We start from the raw sequence: 21562 nt of genomic DNA, 5'->3' as shown, positions 1-21562 counted from the left end.
GTTAAGGAGTCCTTTTATTTTTCTTTTTCATTAATATATGGTACCATATAGTGACAGTGCTAGTAATCTGAAATATCTGGGGAATCTCAAATGAATACTAAATTATTTTTAGTAGTGTAGTGATAAGGTTCTTTTTGTATGTGTTTTAATCCTTTGAAATGGGCAATATTTGTATGTGTGTTTTTAGTTAGCTGTTCTGGGAAAAAAATAATAAATTCACTTAACTCATTTTATGTGTTTATAGCCAGAGTATGGTTCTCCAGACTCTTGATTCATACCATTTTTGAGGCTGGAGAAATGAAATAAGATGGTAATGTTCAGTTATTCTATTTTTAAATCCACCCCCTTCCCCCATGTACATTTTTTGTTTTTGTTTTTGTTTTTTCTTTTCCCATGTAGATAATTTTAATACTAAAGTACAGTCACATTTCACTGGGCTCTGGACTTAGACTGGTTTGGTTTGATTTCTGGCTTTACCACTTAATAGCTTTGTGGTGTTTGGAAGTCATATTAGCATCCCTAGCCTCAGTAGTCTTTATTTACCAAAATATTACTTACTTTCTAGGGTTGACAAGATTAATAGTCAATAAATGCTATTTCTGTTACTATTTATGAATACTGTACTGTATGTATAACCCTTCCCAGATTAGGTAAGTAATAGATATTCATTGTAAACATTTATAAAATACAGAAAAGCACAAAAAGGAAAATAAATCACCTATGATACTTCAATTTTCCCCATTATTTATTTATTTATTTATTTTGAATTTTATTTATTTTTTTTATGCAGCAGATCCTTAGTGTACTTTCATTTTTTGATGTTAAAATGTTGATGTACAGACTTCTTTAAAAATGTACTTTAAAAATGTGTATATTTTTAAAAAATATATATCTTTTAGAATATTTTCCCTAACTCACCAATACATTATGCAGGTTATTCCTTGTGTTTCAGTATTATGTAATATTAACATCTGCATAAGGTTCCTCCTTTATGAACATTTTGTTTCTAGTTCCTTATTATTGTAAATTATGTCATAAGGATCTTGCACTTGAACCTACTTTATATTTTAAATTATTAATATAAATCACCAAAAGCAGGTCCTGATTTTGGTACATTTTTCCAATTTATTTTACAATATGTGTTTAGTTTATAATTCCATCAACAGTGTATTTTCTTATCTGGTTTAATCATGTTAAAAAACAGTTTCTTGCCAGTTTGGTAAGCTTTATTTAAATGGCATTTTCCAATGTATTTGATTCAGATTTTAGGAAATAGGAAATATGTCATGTTTATTTATCAGTTTTATTTCTTCAGTAAATTCTTTGTGCATTTTATTTGCCTCTTCTGATAATTCTTTCTGCAGTTTGTTTAGACCTTCACATTATAAGGTCCTGCCCATATTACTTTGCTGTGAAGGTGGAGTGTTATGAGCTGAGTTGTGCTCCATCCTCCGCCCACTCCCCGCAAGTTTGTTTGTTGAAGCTCTATCCCAGTACCTCAGAATGTGTCTCTATTTGGAGATAATTCCATTAAAAAGGTAATTAAGGTAAAATGGAATTATATGGGTGGTCCCTAATCCAGTATGACTGATGTACTGATAAGAAAAGATAAAGACACAGACACACATAGAGGAAAGATCATGTGAAGACACAGAGAGATGATAGCCATCTACAGGCTAAGGAGCGAGGCCCTCAGAATAAAGTAACTGTCAAGACACTTTGATATTGGACTTCTAGCATCCAGAATCATGAGAAAATAAATTTTTGTGTTACAAGCCACCAGATTTGCTGTTATTTGTCACAGTAGCCCTAGCAAACTAATATAGGGCCTAAACCTTTTGCCTATTATGTTTTTCCAAATATATATATGTATATATATATATATATATTTTTTTTTTTTTTTTGCGGTATGCCGGCCTCTCACTGTTGTGGCCTCTCCCGTTGTGGAGCACAGGCTCCGGATGCGCAGGCTCAGCGGCCATGGCTCACGGGCCTAGCCGCTCCACGGCATGTGGGATCTTCCTGGACCGGGGCACAAACCCATGTCCCCTGCATCAGCAGGCGGACTCTCAACCACTGCGCCACCAGGGAAGCCCTCCAACTATTTTTGACTAATATGTTATTTAACTTTTAATTTTAGGTATGCCATTAGTTTTCTAGAGGTATAGAAATTTTCCTGTCTTGTCCCAAAGCTTAGGAAATCTTACATTATTATTATTATTTTTTTAAACATCTTTATTGGAGTATAATTGCTTACAGTGGTGTGTTAGTTCTATTGATATACGTATGTATAAAAAGTCTCATCCTTCTCAGTATTTAAGTACTTACAACATTGTATAACAAAACACAATAAAAACAATAAATAAAAAAATTTTCATACTCTTTGACACTCTAAACCTTCTTTGTTTATCATATTTCAGAATTTTAAGGAATTTATAGGGATACCAGTATAATCATTTTGGATAAAGGCCTGTGAAGGAAAGCTTTTTAGCTTGTTTTGCTTATTTACCTATTTACACAGCAGTTTCCTGCCACATAAAGTGATCATTTTTATAGTCTTTTCCCCTGCTTTGAAAATGTTACAGTATCTGAGGGTTCCTGTATTCCTATCCCCTACCCTGTTCTATTTGCAAGATCTTTCTTTTTTTTTTTTGCCTCTGAAGAAGAAATTGGACAGGAAGTTTTACAAGGATCCTACCAATAGAACAGTGAGTTTATATCATTAGTTTTTTTGCTACAATATTGTGCTTTTCACAGAGGCAGATGTGCTGGTCACTTTGGTTGGTTTTTAACTTCATAACTTCATACTGAGGAAGAGTATTAATAGCACTTGAAGACCCTTCTGGTCCTTCATGTTAATGAAATGATCAACTTTCTCTTTAATCCTTTTCAGTTAGGCCCAATAAATAACTTGCGAAGCTTTATGTAACTTGTAGATAAAAGTCAGTTTTCAAAACAGACTAGATCACCATGATATGTTGTCATCCAGGTGGGGTGCAAATAGCTAGTATTAGATCAGTATCCTTAATAAAAAAAAAAAAAAAAGGAAAGCCTGTTTGAAGGCATCAGGCAACTACTCTGGCTGTAAGTGGGGTAGGAACCAAGACTTCAGAGAAGAGAGAATCTTGTGGAGATGATCTAACTTCTCCAGGAACATTTACCTGGGGGATACTGGCTAATGTGGAATGTAGACAGGAAGCTAAAAATTTAGACTGTAGTCCCAGGAGTACTACTGCTGAAACATGGGAAAAACAGCACAGAGCTTTTGATGGAGACCATCAAATGGGAGAAATCAAGTAAAAGGAGATTCTCCCCTCAGTACATTTATTTGTTGAATCCTGGGATGGGAAATATAAAATCCTAAGCAGAAAATCTTTGAAAATCAAGGTGGGCTTTCTAGTGTTTTTATAAAACAGAAATGAGACATGTCATCCTCTTGAGATTGGTCCCCTGAACAACAAGCTTTCAGTTGAAACCTGGGGGAAAAACCAGGGGTAGACTGAGTATTACCAGGGCAGCAGCCTAATGTGGACTCACCATTGTCTATTGGCCTGACAAAGAGAAGGATGAACCCTTTGTGGAGAAAGATGACATAGTCAGGAATCTCTGCAAGTTTTTATGTATGAAGATTATAGGATCCACCAAAAGGACTACATGACCAGAGCAAAAGGAAAAACAAGTAATAAAAGCAGACTCAGAGATTATCTACATCATTCATATCCATTTAGATGATAAGCACTTTAAATATTTAAAATGTAGTTAATATATCAAGAAAATAGAGGAAACTATGGAGAAAATAGGTGAAAAATGAAGATTTTTCATTATGATGTTGGATGTGTACAAAGTTAAATGGAAACATGGTATGTAAAATTAAAAATTCACTAGATAGGTATAATAGAAGATTAGACTTATCAGAAGATAAATAAATAGGAAACACCCAGCTGAAGGACAGAAAAAAAAGGAGAAAACAGAAAAGAGGACTTAGAGATTTGTGGTATACACAAAAAGATTGAACACTTGAATTACCAGAAAAAGAGGAGAGAGAATTGGGCAAAACTACTTTTGAAGAGATACAGAATTTTCTAAAACTGATAAAATATATCAACCTAGAGATTTGGAAATTTCTGTTTTCCCTAAGCAGGGATGCAAATAAAACCACCCTTGAATAGCAAGAGTGCTGAAATAAAAGATAAAAAAATCTTGAAAGGAATCTGAAAAAAAAGGATAAGACCTTCAAAGGAGCAACAGTAAGACTCACATCAGACTTCTCAACAAACAATGGGAGCCATCTTGAAATTGTTTTAAGAAAAGAGCAAACCTAACAATTTACATAAATCCAGCAAAATGTCCTCCAAAAACGTAAGTGGAAAAAAATCATTTCTGGACAGACAAAAACCAAAAAAATCCATTGCCAGCAACCTTGGCTATAAAACAAATGAAGATACCAATAAAACAGATCAACAACAATGAACTGAGGATTCTTTAGGCAGAAGAGAGGACATCCCATAAAGGTACCACTGGAGTGAAGAATAATGGAAGTGGTGAATTTGAGAGTAAATATAAATTTATATTGACTAAATATTAACTAAAAACAAAAATAATGTCTTATGGGGCTTAAAAGATAGAAAAAACAAAAAGTGAAAGGTGAGAGGAGTAAATGGAGTTGAAGTATTGGAGTCTCATATTATTGAGAACATGGTAAAGTAGTAATTTCTGTTAGACTGTAATAAGTCAAAAATGTGTGTTATAATCTCTATGGTAACCACTAAAAGAATAGTTGTTTTTTAAAGATTAATTTATTATTTATTTATTTAATTTATTTTTGGCTGCGTCGGGTCTTAGTTGCAGCATGTGGGATCTTCATTGAGGCCTGCGGGATCTTTTGTTGCAGCACGCAGGCTTCTCTCTAGCTGTGGCGTGTGGGTTTTCTCTTCTGTGGTTGTGGCACATGGGCTCTGTAGTTTGCAGCATGCGGGCTCTAGTTGAGGTGTGTGAGCTCAGTAGTTGTGGCACGCAGGGTTGGTCGCCCCATGGCATGTGGGATCTTAGTCCCCTGACCAGGGATCGAACCCATGTCCCCTGCATTGCAAGGCGGATTCTTTACCACTGGACCACCAGGCAAGTCCCAGGAATAGTTTTTAAAACAGTAACGGTATGGAGGGGAAAAAAAGAATAATAAAAAACAGCTGGTTAATTCAGACAAAGGCAAGAAACCTAGAACTGTCAGGTCAAATAAACAATAAGATGATAGAAATAAGTCATATTTAGACAGTAGAATCATATATTTTTCAAAATTTTATTAGAGAAAAATACCTTTTTTTTCCAGTCTAAAAAGGTACTGTATTAAATAAGCAAAAATACATGCTTATGTTTATGCATACTTGTTGTGTTTTTCTGACAGCTGCTTTGTGATATTGGCCACAATGAAGAAAAACTGGGTTTTAACTATGAGGATATCATAATTTGGTAAGTATAGTTCAGTTGCCTTCCTCATCCCTTCTGGATTTTAGTAATTTCAGTTTTAGTAATTTTAAACTAAAAATAGAGTATAACACCTTGTTTTGATTTTATAGAAACAGTTGTGTGAATGTTAGAAAAATTCCAACATTTTAAACTGTTATCCTGTTGTTCTTACTGATATTTTGTAATTATCAAATACAAAGAACCAAAGCTAATGTTGAAAAGTACGTGGACTTCTACAGTCTAAACTTCTAAGTTAAATCGCAGAATAAAAGTTCTCATATTATTCCCAAGAGCAAGAAGAACCTGTACAGTTATCTCTAGATCTCACTTAAGACACAGTGTGCTTATGGCAAACTTGATTTGCTCAAGCCCACGAGAGGCGTAATGTTACAGTTCCATAGTCATCGTTTTGGCATTGTTTAAAATTGGTATAAGTAGTTTCTTCCTACTGTCATTATAAAGTATTTTTATTTATTGGTTTAAACCAATGATTCTTTGGGAGAAGTGAAACAAGTAGGTAGATAGAGAGGGATAGACTGTAGAGGCATATGTGATACAGATTGAAAAAGGCATATTTAATTTCCCACTGTTTATATAAAATAAACTACAGAAGGTAGAACAAAACTCTTAACATTTTCTTGATTGGTAGGAATATACCAAGGAGGCAAAAATTAAAAAATAATATTAGTGAAGTTCCATGGCTTACAGTGAATGATTTTTATATATGTAAAATGACAAGTATCTTTGCTTATTTCAACTGAAGAAGGATTTGGTACCATAATTTTATGTGTATTTGAAACTCATGCAGCAAGATTTTTTGTTTGTTTGTTCTCATATAGCTTGCGGTTAGCTTTATTGAATGAAGCAAAAGAAGTGCGGGCAGCAGGGCTACGAGCTCTTCGGTATCTCATCCAAGACTCCAGTATTCTGCAGAAGGTGCTAAAATTGAAAGTGGACTATTTAATAGCTAGGTAATTTTCTTAGAGCTCCCTATGTTTTTATATATTTTTTAAAATTGTGTATTAAGTTTTAGCATACCTACCATAGAGTATACAGATATTTAGTGTAAAGCCTGATAATTTTTACAGGTAGATACAACCAAGTACCGTATTATCCTGAATAAGATATGGAACATTTTCAGCATCCCAATCAAGTTCCCTTGTGTCCCCAGTCAGTAGTAAACATTACTCTGACTTTTTTCATCCTAGACTAGTTTTTCCTATTTTTGAGTATCATATATTGGAAGTATGCATTACTCTTTTCTTTCCTCAGTGTTATCTGTGAGATTTATCCATGTTGATTTAAAAAAAATTTCTGTGTAGTATTTTATGTTGTGAATAAAGCACAATTTATTTAATCCATTCTGTTGGTTTTTTTCTTGGTTGTTTTCAGTGTTTGGCTATTTTGAATAAAGCTGCCCTGAACATTCTTGCACAAGTCTGTTAGTGGACGTGTGCACTCATTTCTCTTAGGTATATATGTAGGAGTGGAATTGCTGGGTGATAAGTTTTATGTATATTTAACTTTAGTAGTTACTGCCTAACAGTTTTCCAAAGTGATTGTACTGATTTCACTCCTACCAGAAGTGTTTGAGAGTTCCAATCCCTCCACATCCTCATCAGCATTTGCTCTTTTCAGTTTTTAATTATACCGTTTTCTGCTGTGGTTTTCATTGTGAGTTTCATTGTGGTTTTAATTTCTGTTTCCCTTTCATTTGCTTGCTGACTATTTGGATATCCTCTTTGTCTTTTGCTCATTTATAAATTGGATTGTCTATCTTTTTGCATAGGAGTTCTTGATGTCTTCTGGATATGATTCCTTTCGAGTATACGTATTGAGAATATCTTCCCAAAGTCAGTCTACCTTGTCTTCTTACTCTTCTTAATTAATAAAATCCAATATAGCAGTCTTTTATTTTATAGTTAATGTTTTTGGTCTCTTTGGACGATAATATCCTATTTTTTCTTCTAAAGGTTTTATTCCGTATATGTTGAAATAGGTGTCAGGTCACAATTCATTTTTATCAATATCCAATAAATATTAGAGGCATTTAGTGAAAAGATTCTCCTTTCATGTCTAAATTAGTTTCATTTTTGTTGTAAGTCAGGTAACTGATAACTATGGATCTGTTTTTGCTTTCTCTATTCTCTTTGTTTGGTCTATTTGTCTATTCTTGCTCCATTTTCTCCCTGTTTTAAATGACTGCAGCTTGACAGTAAGTGTTGATATGTATTAGTATAAGTCCTCCAGCTTTTCTTCTATTTTGGGTTCTGTATTTCCATGTGAATTTTAGAAAATCAACTTGTTCATTTCCATAAAACTTTCTGGGATATCAATAGTAATTGCATTGAAGCTCTGTGTTAATTTGGGGTGAATTGATATCGTAATAATATCTAATCTTCCAAACCTTTATTTATTTGGAACTTTAATTTCTCTCAACATTTTGTAGTTTTCTATGCAGAGAGGTCTTGCACATATTTGTTAGGTTTATCCTAAGGCGTTTATTAGATGATATAGTATTAATGTAATTAAAATTTTTCTTTTTCATAGTTTTTGCTGCTAATATATAGAAAAATAATTGTAGGATTTTATGTTTTGTTTTTGTATATTCTTATCTCGGTGATCTGACTAAATTCACTTTTTAATTCTAATTGTTTTTAAGGTTATTTTAGAGTTTCTGTGTACATTAGCATTAATTGCAAATGATGACCCTTTTGTTTCTTCCTTCCCAATCCTTATATTTTTCTTTTCCTCACCATATCGCACTGGTTAGAATATTGCACTGACTAGAAATGGTAATTGGATAACTATGTTTTGCTCCTGAACTCAAGTTGAAAGTGTTCAGTATTTTGCCATTATTTATGATACTTGCTGTAGACTCTTAGTGGATTTCTTTATATTCCTTGTTTGCGTTCCTGAAGTAAACACCACCACTTTTTAATGATGTCTTTTTATTTTACATATAACTGTATTGGGTTTGCTAATATTCTGTGGAAAAATTTTTGCAGTTATGTTTATGAGAGGTATTGGCCTATATTTTTCCATTGTTCTAATATTCTTTTTGGTTTTGGTATCAAGAGTATGTTTATAAAACAACTAAGGAAATGTTGCCCCCTTTTTATATTCTCTGGAAGAATTTATGTAAGAACTTATGTAAGATATTGCTTTTTACCTTTCATGATTAGTAGAGTTCACCGGCAAATCTGTCTGGCCCTGGGGTTTTCTTTTTTAGGAAATTTTAATATTATGGACTCAATTTTTTTTTATTTTGGCTGCGTTGGGTCTTTGTTGCTCCGCGTGGGCTTTCTCTAGTTGCGGCGAGCGGGGGCTACTCTTCATTGCGGTGCGTGAGCTTCTCATTGCGGTAGCTTCTCTTGTTGCGGAGCATGGGCTCTAGGCATGTGGGCTTCAGTAGTTGCAGCATGTAGGCTAAGTAGTTGCAGTGCACGGGCTCTAGGGCACGAGGGCTTCAGTAGTTGTGGCACATGGGTTTAGTTGCTCTGCGGCATGTGGGATCTTCCCAGACTAGAGCTCGAACCCATGTCCCCTGCATTGGCAGGCAGATTCTTAACTACTGTGCCACCAGGGAAGTCCCCCGTCAGTTCTTGCTTTATATATTTTGAAGCTTTGTTATTGCATTCATATTTAGAATTGTTAAACCTTCTCATTGGGCTAATCCTTTCATAGTTATGAAAGGTCTCTCTTTATTCCTAGTAATACTTCTTTTATGAGTGTTCATGTTATCTAATGTTAATATAGCTATACCAACTTTCTTTTACTTAGGGTTTGCACAGTATATCCTCTTCTGTCCTTTCACTTTCTTTTTTTTTGTTGTTCTTACATTTAAGTTTCTCTCCCGTTAACATCATATAGATTTTTTTTTAATCTAGTTTGACCATCTTTGTCTTCTAATTGGATTAGACTATGTCTAGTGGTTTTTTATATGCAAGGTCTATGTGCTTTATCTAATGTAATTATATTTATGAGTTTGTCATCTTGCCATTAGTTTTCTCATATATTTGTCTTGCTGTTTGTATTCTATTTGTCACGTCTATTCTTTGCTCTTGCATTGCTCCTTTTTTGTTTCTTTGGGAATAATCAAGAATTTTTTTCCTCTTCTATTAATGTCTTGGTTTTAAAGCCTTTTCTTCTATTAGCAGTTGCCCTAGAGATTACATTTATCCTCGATATGTTAAGGTTTACCATTTTTATTACAAGCAAAACAGTGCAGGAAACCTCTTCCAGCTTGACCATCAGCTCCCCTCTGCCTTATTTCTACATATATTTGTAACGCCACAGGATAGTCCTGTTATTGTATTAAATTGGAACTAGTGATATTTATCTATGTTATTTACCCATTCCAATATTCTTCCTTCTTGCATTTCCACCCTTTTATCTTGTGTCACTTTCTTGAATTTCCTTTACTATTTTCTCATAGTGTAGGTATACTGGAGTTGAATTCTCTCATATTTTATTTGTCTATAAATCCTCTATTTCCCTTCCCATTTGAAGGCTATTTTTTGACCAGTTACTATTTTTCAATGCTTTCAATAAGTTATTGTCTTCTGGATTTTGGGTTTTTTTGTTGTTGAACAGTAAGTTGTCTCTTCTTGTTGCTTCTTTTTCTCATTTGGCTACTTTAAAGGTTTTTTTTCCTGTTACTTTCTCTCCTATCCCCTGGTACTCCAGCTATAGAGTGTTGAATCTGTTCACTGTGCCACATGTCTCTAATGCCCTTACTGTATTTTCAGTCTTTGTTGTTAATCTTTGTGCTTCAATGTTGTGACTTTCTACTTACCTGTTTTTTTTTTTTTTTTTTTTTTTGCGCTACGAGGGCCTCTCACTGTTGTGGCCTCTCCCATTGCGGAGCACAGGCTCCGGACACACAGGCTCAGCGGCCATGGCTCACGGGCCTAGCCGCTCCGTGGCATGTGGGATCTTCCCGGACTGGGGCACGAACCCGTGTTTTCTGCATCGGCAGGCGGACTCTCAACCACTGCGCCACCAGGGAAGCCCTACTTGTTTTTTTAATAGTCCTCCATCCTGCTGCTAAATCAGTCTCTTGAATTTTTGTTTTTTCTTTTTTTTTGTGGTACGCCGTTCTCTCACTGTTGTGGCCTCTCCCGCTGCGGAGCACAGGCTCCAGACGCGCAGGCTCAGCGGCCATGGCTCACGGGCCTAGCCGCTGCGTGGCAGGTGGGATCTTCCCGGACCGGGGCACGAACCCGTGTCCCCTGCATCGGCAGGCGGACTCTCAACCACTGCGCCACCAGGGAAGCCCCCAGTCTCTTGAATTTTTAATTTCAGTTATTGTATTTCTGTGATTTATATTTTACTCTTACTTAAACATTCTAGGTCTCTGCTTTAGTTTCTTGAGCATAATAATCATTGTTATTTATAGCCCTCTTATGACAACTCCAGTATGTGAATCACCTGTGTTCTGTTTCTATTATCATTTTCTTTTCTTGGTTTTTGGTTACTCGACCCTTTGTTTTAAAGCATACCTCATGTTATATGTGATTGGATGTGAACATTGTATGTTAAAAGTTTTTGGCTCTGGATCGTTATTTTTCTCTTAAAAGAGTTAAGCTTTATTTTGGAATGTTGGCTTATCACACTGATTGTGTTAAATTTTGTTTTTTTTCCTTTGCCTTTGCTCTAGGAAGTGGCTATATGGAGTCTCAAGTGAAAATGTAGATATTTAGCAGAACGTCTTCATCCCGACCAGCCTTGAGCCCTAACATCTTTCTTAGAATATTATGTACCTGCTAAAATTTCTGCTCAGTTCCTTGGCTTCTCAGCAGTAGCTTTTTGCTTGGTTTCTTGGACTTTAACTCTGCATTTGTACAACATAGAAATTGGCAAGTGTGTTGGAAAGGGGATGGCACTCAGATTCTTGCTTATGCTCCTATTTTCTTTTCTTTGAGATTTTTTCCCCTCAAGTCCCAGCCACTTTGGTTGACCTAAAGTTCAGTCTGTGTCTCCAGTACAGGAAGATTTTTGCTTTCTTTTAGGACTCTATTCCCCTAAAACTGGGGATTGGCAAGTGTCCCCAGGGACAAAGCCTGAGTGGATATGGAGCTTGTGCTTCTCTTTCCAGGGATTATTATCCATTGCCCTTTTAACAGTTGCTTTACAAAGTACTATATTTAGCCTTTATAGTTATTTTTGGCAGGAGGATTGGTCTGATCTCTTGTGGCCAGAAATGAAATTATATGTCTGTTTGCATCTTATTAAAGTTGTTTTAGATTAATTATATTCAGATAGCAGAAATGCTTTTGAATAGCAAATTATCTATGTATTGATATACAAAGTATTGATTAGAATTGTGAACTGTCTAAACATAAGTAAAAATGAATTATTCTTCTACATAAACCAACGACTTTAGAAATTGAATAATTTAATAAATTTTACAGAGAAATGTCAGTTAAGTGATATATGAGCATTAATTTTTGAAGTACAGTCACATTTCAAATTATATTTTGGTAAAATAGAATTACTGTGGCTAATATAAGACTTTTAACTTAGTTATAACATGTAAAATTTAGGCTCTGGTTAAAATCACAATTAAACTAAAACATAGGCTTTGAAATATTTTTCCTTCACAATTTTTATAAAATATTTGTGAACTTTATCAAAGATAGGTGAATATTTTTTCAGTAGATTTCTGATATTTTGCTTTATAAATGTTTATTATTTTTGTATAGATGTATATAATTCTATAAATTACTCACTATATTCTTCTTTCCTGGAGTTTTAAGTGAAATAGTTTTGAAATGTTTTATTATAATAAGTATTTATCACTAGAGATATTAAATTAAATAAATATTTGCTGGTACTGAAAAATAACTTGTATTAACATTTACAAATACTGTATTGACATGAACATGGGTCTGATCATGGTATTATACAAAAAATTGTTTAATAAGATTTTTATCAATAATTAAATATTTTATGTATTATTTAGGTGCATTGACATACAGCAGAGCAACGAGGTAGAGAGGACACAAGCACTTCGATTAGTCAGAAAGGTAGGCTCTATGTCTGAGAGTAAAGGCAGATTTATGATTTTCATATTAAGCATTTTACATTTTTAGATTTAGACTGTGAAATCTTTCTATTAAAATTGAAAGACTGAATTCTCATTAAACATTTTTATTTTGTTAAAATTATATATGAGTTAAATAAGTCTATTACAACTTCAAGGTAAGCATAGATATGTTGTGTAATTATTCTATGTGATTGGGTATAGCTAGGTCAGTATTTTTTATAAAATGTTTATTGTAAAGAATATTTCTTCCTGCAGTAGGCATATAAATGAAATTACTGCTTTGATATGTTATTGGAGAAAGAGGATTACTTGCCCCCAACCCTTATTTTTTCTTAATTATATGCTTGGAGTTAATTCTATTAAATGAATGTCAAAAATAATTACAGGCTGATTGTTTTGAAGATGAATTTGGATACATCAGTAGGCACTTGGAATAAACAATTCAGGCCATTGTACAGGATAAAAGGTCAAAATCTAGACTCTCCAAGAGTGGGTGTTGAGGATAATCCATAATGCTTCTAATGAGAGGCCTTCCAGGAGTTTTTTTTTATTGTTATTTAATGTGATGTGATGCCCTAATGGCAGAGGAATAGAGTAAACTGAGAGTTAATTTTGTTTGTGTAAGAACTTTATCATGTTTCGTCATAAAGTATCATGTTTCATCTTAAAAATTCATAAGACTGTTGCAGTGTATGTTTGTTTTAATGTAAAAACATCTAAGATTATTTAACAGTTAACTTTTTTAGCTCTTCTCCTTTTTTCCCACCTTTGAATACAGTGCATGCTCCAGAATTGCAGACTGTTGAGTTTGTGCATTAACTAGATCTCCTCTTTTTCCTTTTTCTTCCAGTTGTTCAGCTTATGGTTAGTAATAGTACCCACAGGTGAGCATAGTAAGGAAGAAGTAAATGGATGAGTTGTCTTAAAAGAAGTTTGCAGTTCTAGTTAAGAGTGATATTGGAGATATAGATTTTAAAAATGTTTGTTATAGTAGGTAAATTGTTATGTTGGCACCATGATTTGACTCTTCATATTTAAATATAAAAATTAGGTTATGTTTTTTACTTATACATACAATCTCTTCTACTGCGTGATCTTGAGAATTCAAGATAAGAAAACAAAATTTGTTTCTGAAGAACCTAGAATAACTCTTTGGTTATTTGAGTTATATATATGTCAGTATTTATCATACTAGGAATTAAAAGTGAGAAATTAAAAAATATATTAACATTAAAAAATAACAAACTCATTACAAGTAAACATAACATTTTTATAAAAATAACTATATTTTCCAAAAAGAAAGTTAATGAGTAGAGTGGCATTATTTTAGATTTATACAAATTTCTCTAGTGTTTGTCCTGATAGAAGATACCTGGATTGTCATATTTGCTTTTGTATTCAGTCTCTTGTGATTTCACATGCAGTGGAGCCTCTGGAAAACTTCCATATGTACTTGTGAGAGTAAAAAAGACAAATAATGTCTTCGAATTACTATGAAAATAGTTTTCACTTTGCAGAATCTCTGAAAATATCCTCGGGACCCTCAATTTTCTGGACCACACTTTGAGAGTTGCTGCCTTAGAAACTGCGTTCAGATGAAAAAAGAACCCCAAATGGATTAAATTAAATTCAGCTTCTTTGAATTATTCACTAAATATTTTATATCTGTTTTGTACAGTGTTTTGTACAAGTTACAATTTAATTTATAAAATAGCCCAGTAAAAATAAACAGACCCTTGAAACAATTCAGAAATGCCATAACAAAAATGTAATTTTATTTTGTTATCTTTTGAAGAAGGCAGATATCATTTGTGGATTCAAGGGCGGGAAAACTGCTTGTACCTGGTGGTAAAATACAGGCTCAAAGATAGAGTTATGTCACAGGATTCCTCCTTGGTTTAGCTAAAAGCAGTTAGAGTAAAAGGGAAAGCAAGGTTGCTGAATGAACAGTGGCCTCTATTGGCCAGAGGAACTATAATTTCACTAATACTTTTAACAATTGAAGCACATATTTCTTTTTTTCCAGCAACATCTTGGCAACTGAGCTAGTAGAAATTAATGTTAATAATATAATTGCTAGGTCACTGTGGGTTCTTTGTATGCATTCAGAACAGTTTTAAAATTTTCTGTGAAAGTAATAATGTTTTTTAAAGGAAAAGCAAAAACATTTGTTGCTTTAGGATAACTTGCTTTATGAATAATTAAGGAATACTCATGTTACTTTTTCTTCTCTTTCACCTATTTCATTCATTTAGGAGATTTTGTTTGTTTGCTTGGTTTTTTTTTCAATGTCTCTGATTTTTTCATGTCTCTTTCTTGCTCTAATCCAGGCAATCCTTCCTGATTCTTGTCTCTCTCATTATCTGTATTATTTTCACACTAGTCAGCTCTTGCTACTATTTATCCAACTTAAATTTTTCTTACTGTCTGCCTAATTAAGCCATTATTTTCTTCATATATCATTTCTTTATTCATGTAATATGAGATTAATATATCACAGATTTTTTTTTAATAGCTGAAAGGGATTCATTTAAAGGAATCACTTGCCCTTGATACACAGCAAGATATTGTCAAAGCCAGCGTGAAAAATCCAATTCTCCAAATTTCCAAACCTACACTGGCCCACGAATCCTTTTGGTATTAAGCACAACCTGCTTATCTTGGCATTCAGAGCCCACTTTTAGGGCAACCAATTATGACCCGTCTCATTATGCCATTATATGTGTAGACAAGCTGCCCTCCATCACTGCTGTGATCACTGTTTCTATCCTATTCTTTTCATTTCCATCCCTTTCTATATTATATTCACCTTGCAGTCTCAGCTATAATTTAAAATATTTCCCTTAGAGAACTCAGTGTTTCTCTAATTCTTTTATAGCAGTTCTACAAATTTATTACCTACTTATGATCTTTGATTTGTTTTATATATGTCTGTTCTATCATGCAAAAAAGATGATTAAACTCTTATTTCAACAGAGACTAAATTCTATGACTTTTCCCTCATTGGTTACTCACTGATTTATGAGAAAAGTATTCTCTGATTTACACAGAATTTAAGAGTTTCTTTGTGTATATTTTTCCTGAAAAATAAGAAGAGTGATTTCATTTATAAAAACTTTAAATTACCAATATCCATTTCATAGCTCTATACTTGAGATTCATAGAATAGAATTTTATACTTGAAATTCTAGAAATCATCAGATCCTATACATCCTCATTTACAAATGAGGAAACTAAGGCACAGAGAGGATTGGTTTGCCAAGGTAACAGTTTATTAATGGCAGATTCGGCCCTGGAAGCCAGTTGGTCTGGCTTCTAGCCAGCTCTTTTTAAAATACATTACATACGTCTTATTGTCTTGGGAATTTTCTTACAAGCCCCTTGTAAGTATAATAATAGATCAATAAGTACTAAAATACAAATTAATATCATAAGAAGTTAGAATTTTCTGAGGAAGATCAGTTTCTTATACCTCTTTTCCCTTTCCTCTTCTTTCTTCTCCAACATTTTTGATTAATGAAAAATACTGTTTAGAAACAAATGTGAAAGTTTTTGTAGATTCTAAGGTTATTAGACATCTATTTTATGGTTGTGGAACAGTATTCTATAATTTCATTTGAAACTTGTCATATCACATAATGCTGCTTAAATGAGGTAAACCATTTACAAGTACTCTAGCCAATATAGATCTCTGCTTTGAGCCTCTATAGGATTTAACTGGATATTAATTTAGTTATATTGTGTCCTCTAATTGTGTCATAGTATAGGTCTTATTTTTCAACAGGATATATATAATAACACCCAGGACAGATTAATTATCCCCAGTATTTATCACTACCCAAACAGAATAAAACATTTTCTTCTATTCCCACTCCAAGGACCTGCTATTTTGAAATACTTCATCTACCAAATAGTCTTTTACTTATTAAAGTGTAATTAACTACATAATTTTTCTTTCTGTTTTCCAAACTGAAGATACATGTTATCTGTTTTCAGTATTCCAAATATGTTATTGCCAATTAAACTTTTCATTTAAAATGAGATTCAACAAAAGTTTTTATCACCAGAGATATACTGTTTCCATCAGTTTTTGAAATATTAAAAATAGATTATGGAGAGACTGCTGCCTGCCTTGAAGTAGCAAATAACCATGAGTGAGCTGCCCATGACAGGGACCTGAGGGCAACCTCTAAGAGCTGAGGGCAGTTCCCATAACAACCGAAAAGAAAATGGGGACTTCAAAAAAAATAGATTATGGATTATTAAGTTTGCCTTTCAGTATAGCAACAAGTGAGGGTTAGAGAAAGCGAGATGATGAGGCATCGGTTGCAGCAATCAAAGTAAGAATGAGGACCCAAATCAGAGTTTGTTGGTGGAAAGAGTTGAGTTAATGAGGTAAATTGATAGGATGCAGTGGTGATAATATATAGGGAAGGAGTCAGGAATATAGTAGTACAGTAGTCTGTTTGCCGCTGTTGTCACCACTGATTTACTTTGTCTAGTTACTGAAAAGTTGTTTAAAATAGAGTTCCTATCCTAGAGGAGCTTAGAATCTCAGAAACATTATATATTGGTAGTCAACTAATTTATAGTCTGGACTATTAGGGAAAAAAAGCCGACACTTTTTTCCATGGTAATGATTATTAACATTTATTGCATCAGTTATTAGTTATATTAGTCCTTTGACATGTTCATTTGAAGCAGACGATTAAAATTAGTGCCTGGATCTTATAAATATTCTACGGTCTTAAACACCTCAGTCTGAATAAAATAGGTTTTAAAAATGCATTATGAAGTAACTTCTTTCTCTGATTTCTCCCTGTTACAGATGATTACTGTGAATGCTTCATTGTTTCCTAGCTCTGTGGCCAACTCATTAATAGCAGTTGGAAATGATGGACTCCAAGAAAGAGATAGAATGGTTCGAGCATGCATTGCCATTATCTGTGAACTAGGTCAGAATTTTCTTTGAGTAATGAAAATGTAGTATTTTAGAAAGAATATATAACACTTTTTAATGCCTTTAATACATTAATTCTTTAGGTATTGGTAAAAAGATATGAAAAAGTAGGACATTCCTGATAGGGAAGTAGTGGACTTGTTGTTTAAACAAATCATTTCAAAGTGACATTAAAATTCTATAAATTTTAAAGTTTTACTCGTCATGAAATTTAATATATAGGAATTGTCCAGATTCCAGTAATTAGAATAAAATCTCTTTTATTTTCTCAGACATTAATTAACCACACTGTATCTTGATGTGAGTGCAAAACAACAATTCACTCTACATTAAAAAAGAATTCTAAATGAAAAAGGATTTAAGAGTTAAAATGGGGAAAATATGGGGGGGGGAATGGATGACTATCTGATCACATAAGGATATGGAAACAACCTAAGTGTCCATCATCGGATGAATGGGTAAAGAAGATGTGGCACACATATACAATGGAATATTACTCAGCATAAAAAGAAATGAAATTGAGCTATTTGTAATGAGGTGGATGGACCTAGAGTCTGTCATACAGAGTAAAGTAAGTCAGAAAGAGAAAGACAAATACTGTATGCTGACACATATATATGGAATTTAAGAAAAAAAAATGTCATGAAGAACATAGGGGTAAGACAGGAATAAAGACACAGACCTACTTGAGGATATGGGGAGGGGGAAGGATAAGCTGTGACAAAGTGAAAGAGCGGCATGGACATATATACACTACCAAACGTAAGGTAGATAGCTAGTGGGAAGCAGCCGCATAGCACAGGGAGATCAGCTCGGTGCTTTGTGACCACCTGGGGGGGTGGGATAGGGAGGGTGGGAGGGAGACGCAAAAGGGAGGGGATATGGGAACATATGTATATGTATAACTGATTAAATTTGTTATAAAGCAAAAAATAAATTAAAAAAAAAGAAAAAAAAACCAACAACAAAAAAAGGAGTTTTGAATTATCAAAAGAAATCAAACAGATTTCAGCAGCTGTAGATTTTATTATAAGGAGATAAGAAAACGTGCAGTACCAGAACAAAGAAAAAATAAATGTAATAAATAAGTTCTTTACCATGACAGGTAAAGAACTTACTTATATACAGATCAGTAGGAAAAATAAGTAATTCTCAAAGAAATGCATGGCTAGTCAAAGTATTTTAAAAGTTCAACCTCACTTATAACCAAATAAATAATTTTTAATGACAAGAGAAGATAATATTTTTCCCCACCAAAAGCAGAATGGTATAGGTTACATTCACTCTTGATATAATAAATAAATTAATAACAAAAGTTTAAAGAAACAAAAGAGCCAAGCCTTATCATTGAGAGTCTAAAAATACTGTCCACAATACCTGTTGATTTAGAGAAAAAGTCAGAAATTTGATTAAGGAAATTCTGAAAAATAATAAAAATTTGACTACATGTCAATGTATGGGATGCCTGGAAAGTTATATACTCGAGTTAACTTCTCACTATAAGATGCTTTTATAATTAAGCAAAAAGTAATGAAAATAAGTGAGTGAACCCAAGAAATAGAAAAAGAAGAAAAATAAATAAATTTTAACATAAGCAGGAGGAAAGCAATAATGATTCTGAGTCTTAGAGAACAAGATAGATTATTTAATCTAATCTGTATTAATGGAAGAAGAAAAAAATGATACACAGGCAAACATACACTATTGTTTGAAAAATGCAAAAGTCAGAGAAACAAAAGATTAATAGAATGAGAAAGAATTAATAGGAGTTTTAAAAATTATGAGATAATTTTTTTATATATTTGAAAATCTTATTGATTCAGAATGGGTTTTCAGAGAAAATTTTAATTTCCAGTTGACTCAAAAAAGTAGAACACATGATGGATCAAAAACCATAGAAGTACTTGATGAATTAATTGCCTCCAAAAAGACTCATTCAGTTAGTTTTGTCTTAAAAAAATTGTTTCAGGGAACAAATAATTCTCATATAGTATAATCTAATTGAGAGCATTAAAGATATGGAAATTTACCAATTTTAATTTAAATGAAACTAGCATTTTATATACATAAATACACAGATATTCACATACACAGAAATACACGCATACATAAAATGAAAGAATGCTACTATGTTAACACTGTAGAATATTTATCTCAAATTACCACTCATACTCTTTTTTTTAATAAACTTGTTTACTGATTTATTTATGGCTGCATTGGGTCTTTGTTGCTGAGCGCGGGTTTTCTCTAGGTGCGACGAGTGGGGGCTACTCTTCCTTGCGGTGCGCGGGCTTCTCATTGCAGTGGCTTCTCTTGTTGCGGAGCATGGGCTCTAGGCGCATGGGCTTCGGTAGTTGTGGCATGCAAGACCAGTAGTTGTGGCTCACGGGCTCTAGAGCACAGGCTCAGTAGTTGTGGCGCACGGGCTTAGTTGCTCGGTGGCATGTGGGACCTTCCCAGACCAGGTCTTGAACCCATGTCCCCTGCATTGGCAGGCGGATTCTTAACTACTGTGCCACCAGGGAAGTCCACCAATCATATGCTTAATAGTGGATCTCTATAAATACTACATCCTTTTAAAAACTCTTAATTAGCATTTTAACCAGGTTAGCAAGACAAAATAATAAATGAGTTTTACATATTGGAAAGAAGGCATTATACATTGTAGATGATATATCTAGAAAACTCTGAATCAACTGAAGAACAACTTCAGTAATTCAGTACAGTGGAAACCTGAAAATATAGATTTAATAGATTTATTTTGTGTTTCAGCAATAATCAGTAAATATAATGGGGAAAAAATGATACTATTTCCAAAGTAGACAAGAAAACTATATATAACAAATAAAAATAAGAAATGTGGAAGACGTGTGTGTGTGTTTAGGTGGTACTTTTCAATTTGTTTAATTGATTTTCAAGAAGGCAGAGCTAATCTATAGGTAGAAATGAGAATATTTGTTGCCTTTGTTGTGGAGGGGGACTGATTGAAAAGTGGTGTGAAGGAACTTTCTAGGATGATGAAAGTGCTATACCTTGATTGAGGTATTGGTTACAGGGGTATAGATATTGTTCACAATTTATTGAACTATACCATTAAAATCTGTGTATTTTACTGTAAGTAATTATACCTCAATTTAGAAAAAATGGCGAAGAAACCTGAATCTGAAGTTCATCTAGAATAAACAGGAAAAATTCAACTATGAAAACATTTTTGAAAAAGTTTAAATGGAGGAGAAGGGAAAGATTTTTTTCTCATATTTTAAAAAATGTAAGCTGGGTTATTAAGAGAGAAAAAAATGAAAAAGAATCAAGGGTTGCAGACCCTGATATATAGAAGACTTCAGTATATCAAAAGTATGAAAATCAGTTTGGAAAGCATGCTGGGATAGTTGAATAAACATTTGGGAAAAAATGAGCTTATCAATATTAAGCCAAAGTCTATTTCCTGACAGATTGAAAACTGAAATGTTAATCGTTAACTCATTTAAAACACACACGTGGGTGTGCATGCATACAAAGAAAATGCCTGATCTTTGAAGTAAGGGAGGAGTTTCTGAGCTTAAAATCTAAAGTTAAGTTACAAATCAGATAAAAGATTTGAAACAGATAAAAGGCTAATATTCCCACTATATAAAGAACTCCTTGCAGTTGATAGGAAGGAAGAACCATTCAGTAAGACATGAACAAAAGATACGAAAAAATTCAGAGACATTAAGAAACAAATCAGAGTTTTGGGAAGTATGTTCAGTGACTCTTATTAGGTAATTTATCCACGTGTCCTTTTAAATGTCATTAAGTAGAAAGTTTTTCAAGTCAGGAAATTAAGTATTAAAATCCCAGATTTCTGATTATATTTTATTAATTATCCCCTATATATTAAGTTTTTCTTTTTTATTTTAGCACTTCAGAATCCAGAGGTGGTGGCCCTTCGAGGTGGACTAAACACCATCTTGAAAAATGTGATCGATTGCCAATTAAGTCGAATAAATGAGGCTCTCATTACTACAATTTTACACCTCCTTAATCATCCAAAGACCCGACAGTATGTACGAGCTGATGTAGAATTAGAGGTAGGAACTTTAATATTC

General features: G+C 33.4%; 1 protein-coding gene across 5 annotated transcripts in view; it reads left to right on the top strand.

Annotated features, from left to right (window-relative positions):
- Positions 1 to 21562, top strand: part of RICTOR (RPTOR independent companion of MTOR complex 2) — a 122029-nt gene that overhangs the window by 42730 nt on the left and 57737 nt on the right. For all 5 annotated transcript variants that reach the window (XM_081233209.1, XM_081233208.1, XM_081233206.1 and 2 more), the window contains exons 4-8: positions 5402 to 5466; positions 6303 to 6434; positions 12431 to 12494; positions 17343 to 17469; positions 21375 to 21544. In XM_081233209.1, the coding sequence (XP_081089335.1) occupies positions 5402 to 5466; positions 6303 to 6434; positions 12431 to 12494; positions 17343 to 17469; positions 21375 to 21544 (558 nt within the window). The remainder of the gene's footprint in view (positions 1 to 5401; positions 5467 to 6302; positions 6435 to 12430; positions 12495 to 17342; positions 17470 to 21374; positions 21545 to 21562) is intronic.

The sequence above is a fragment of the Mesoplodon bidens genome, assembly GCF_964165515.1.
Source record: "Mesoplodon bidens genome assembly, chromosome: 4".
Lineage (NCBI taxonomy): Eukaryota > Metazoa > Chordata > Mammalia > Artiodactyla > Ziphiidae > Mesoplodon > Mesoplodon bidens.
This window is presented reverse-complemented; position numbering and strand designations above follow the sequence as displayed.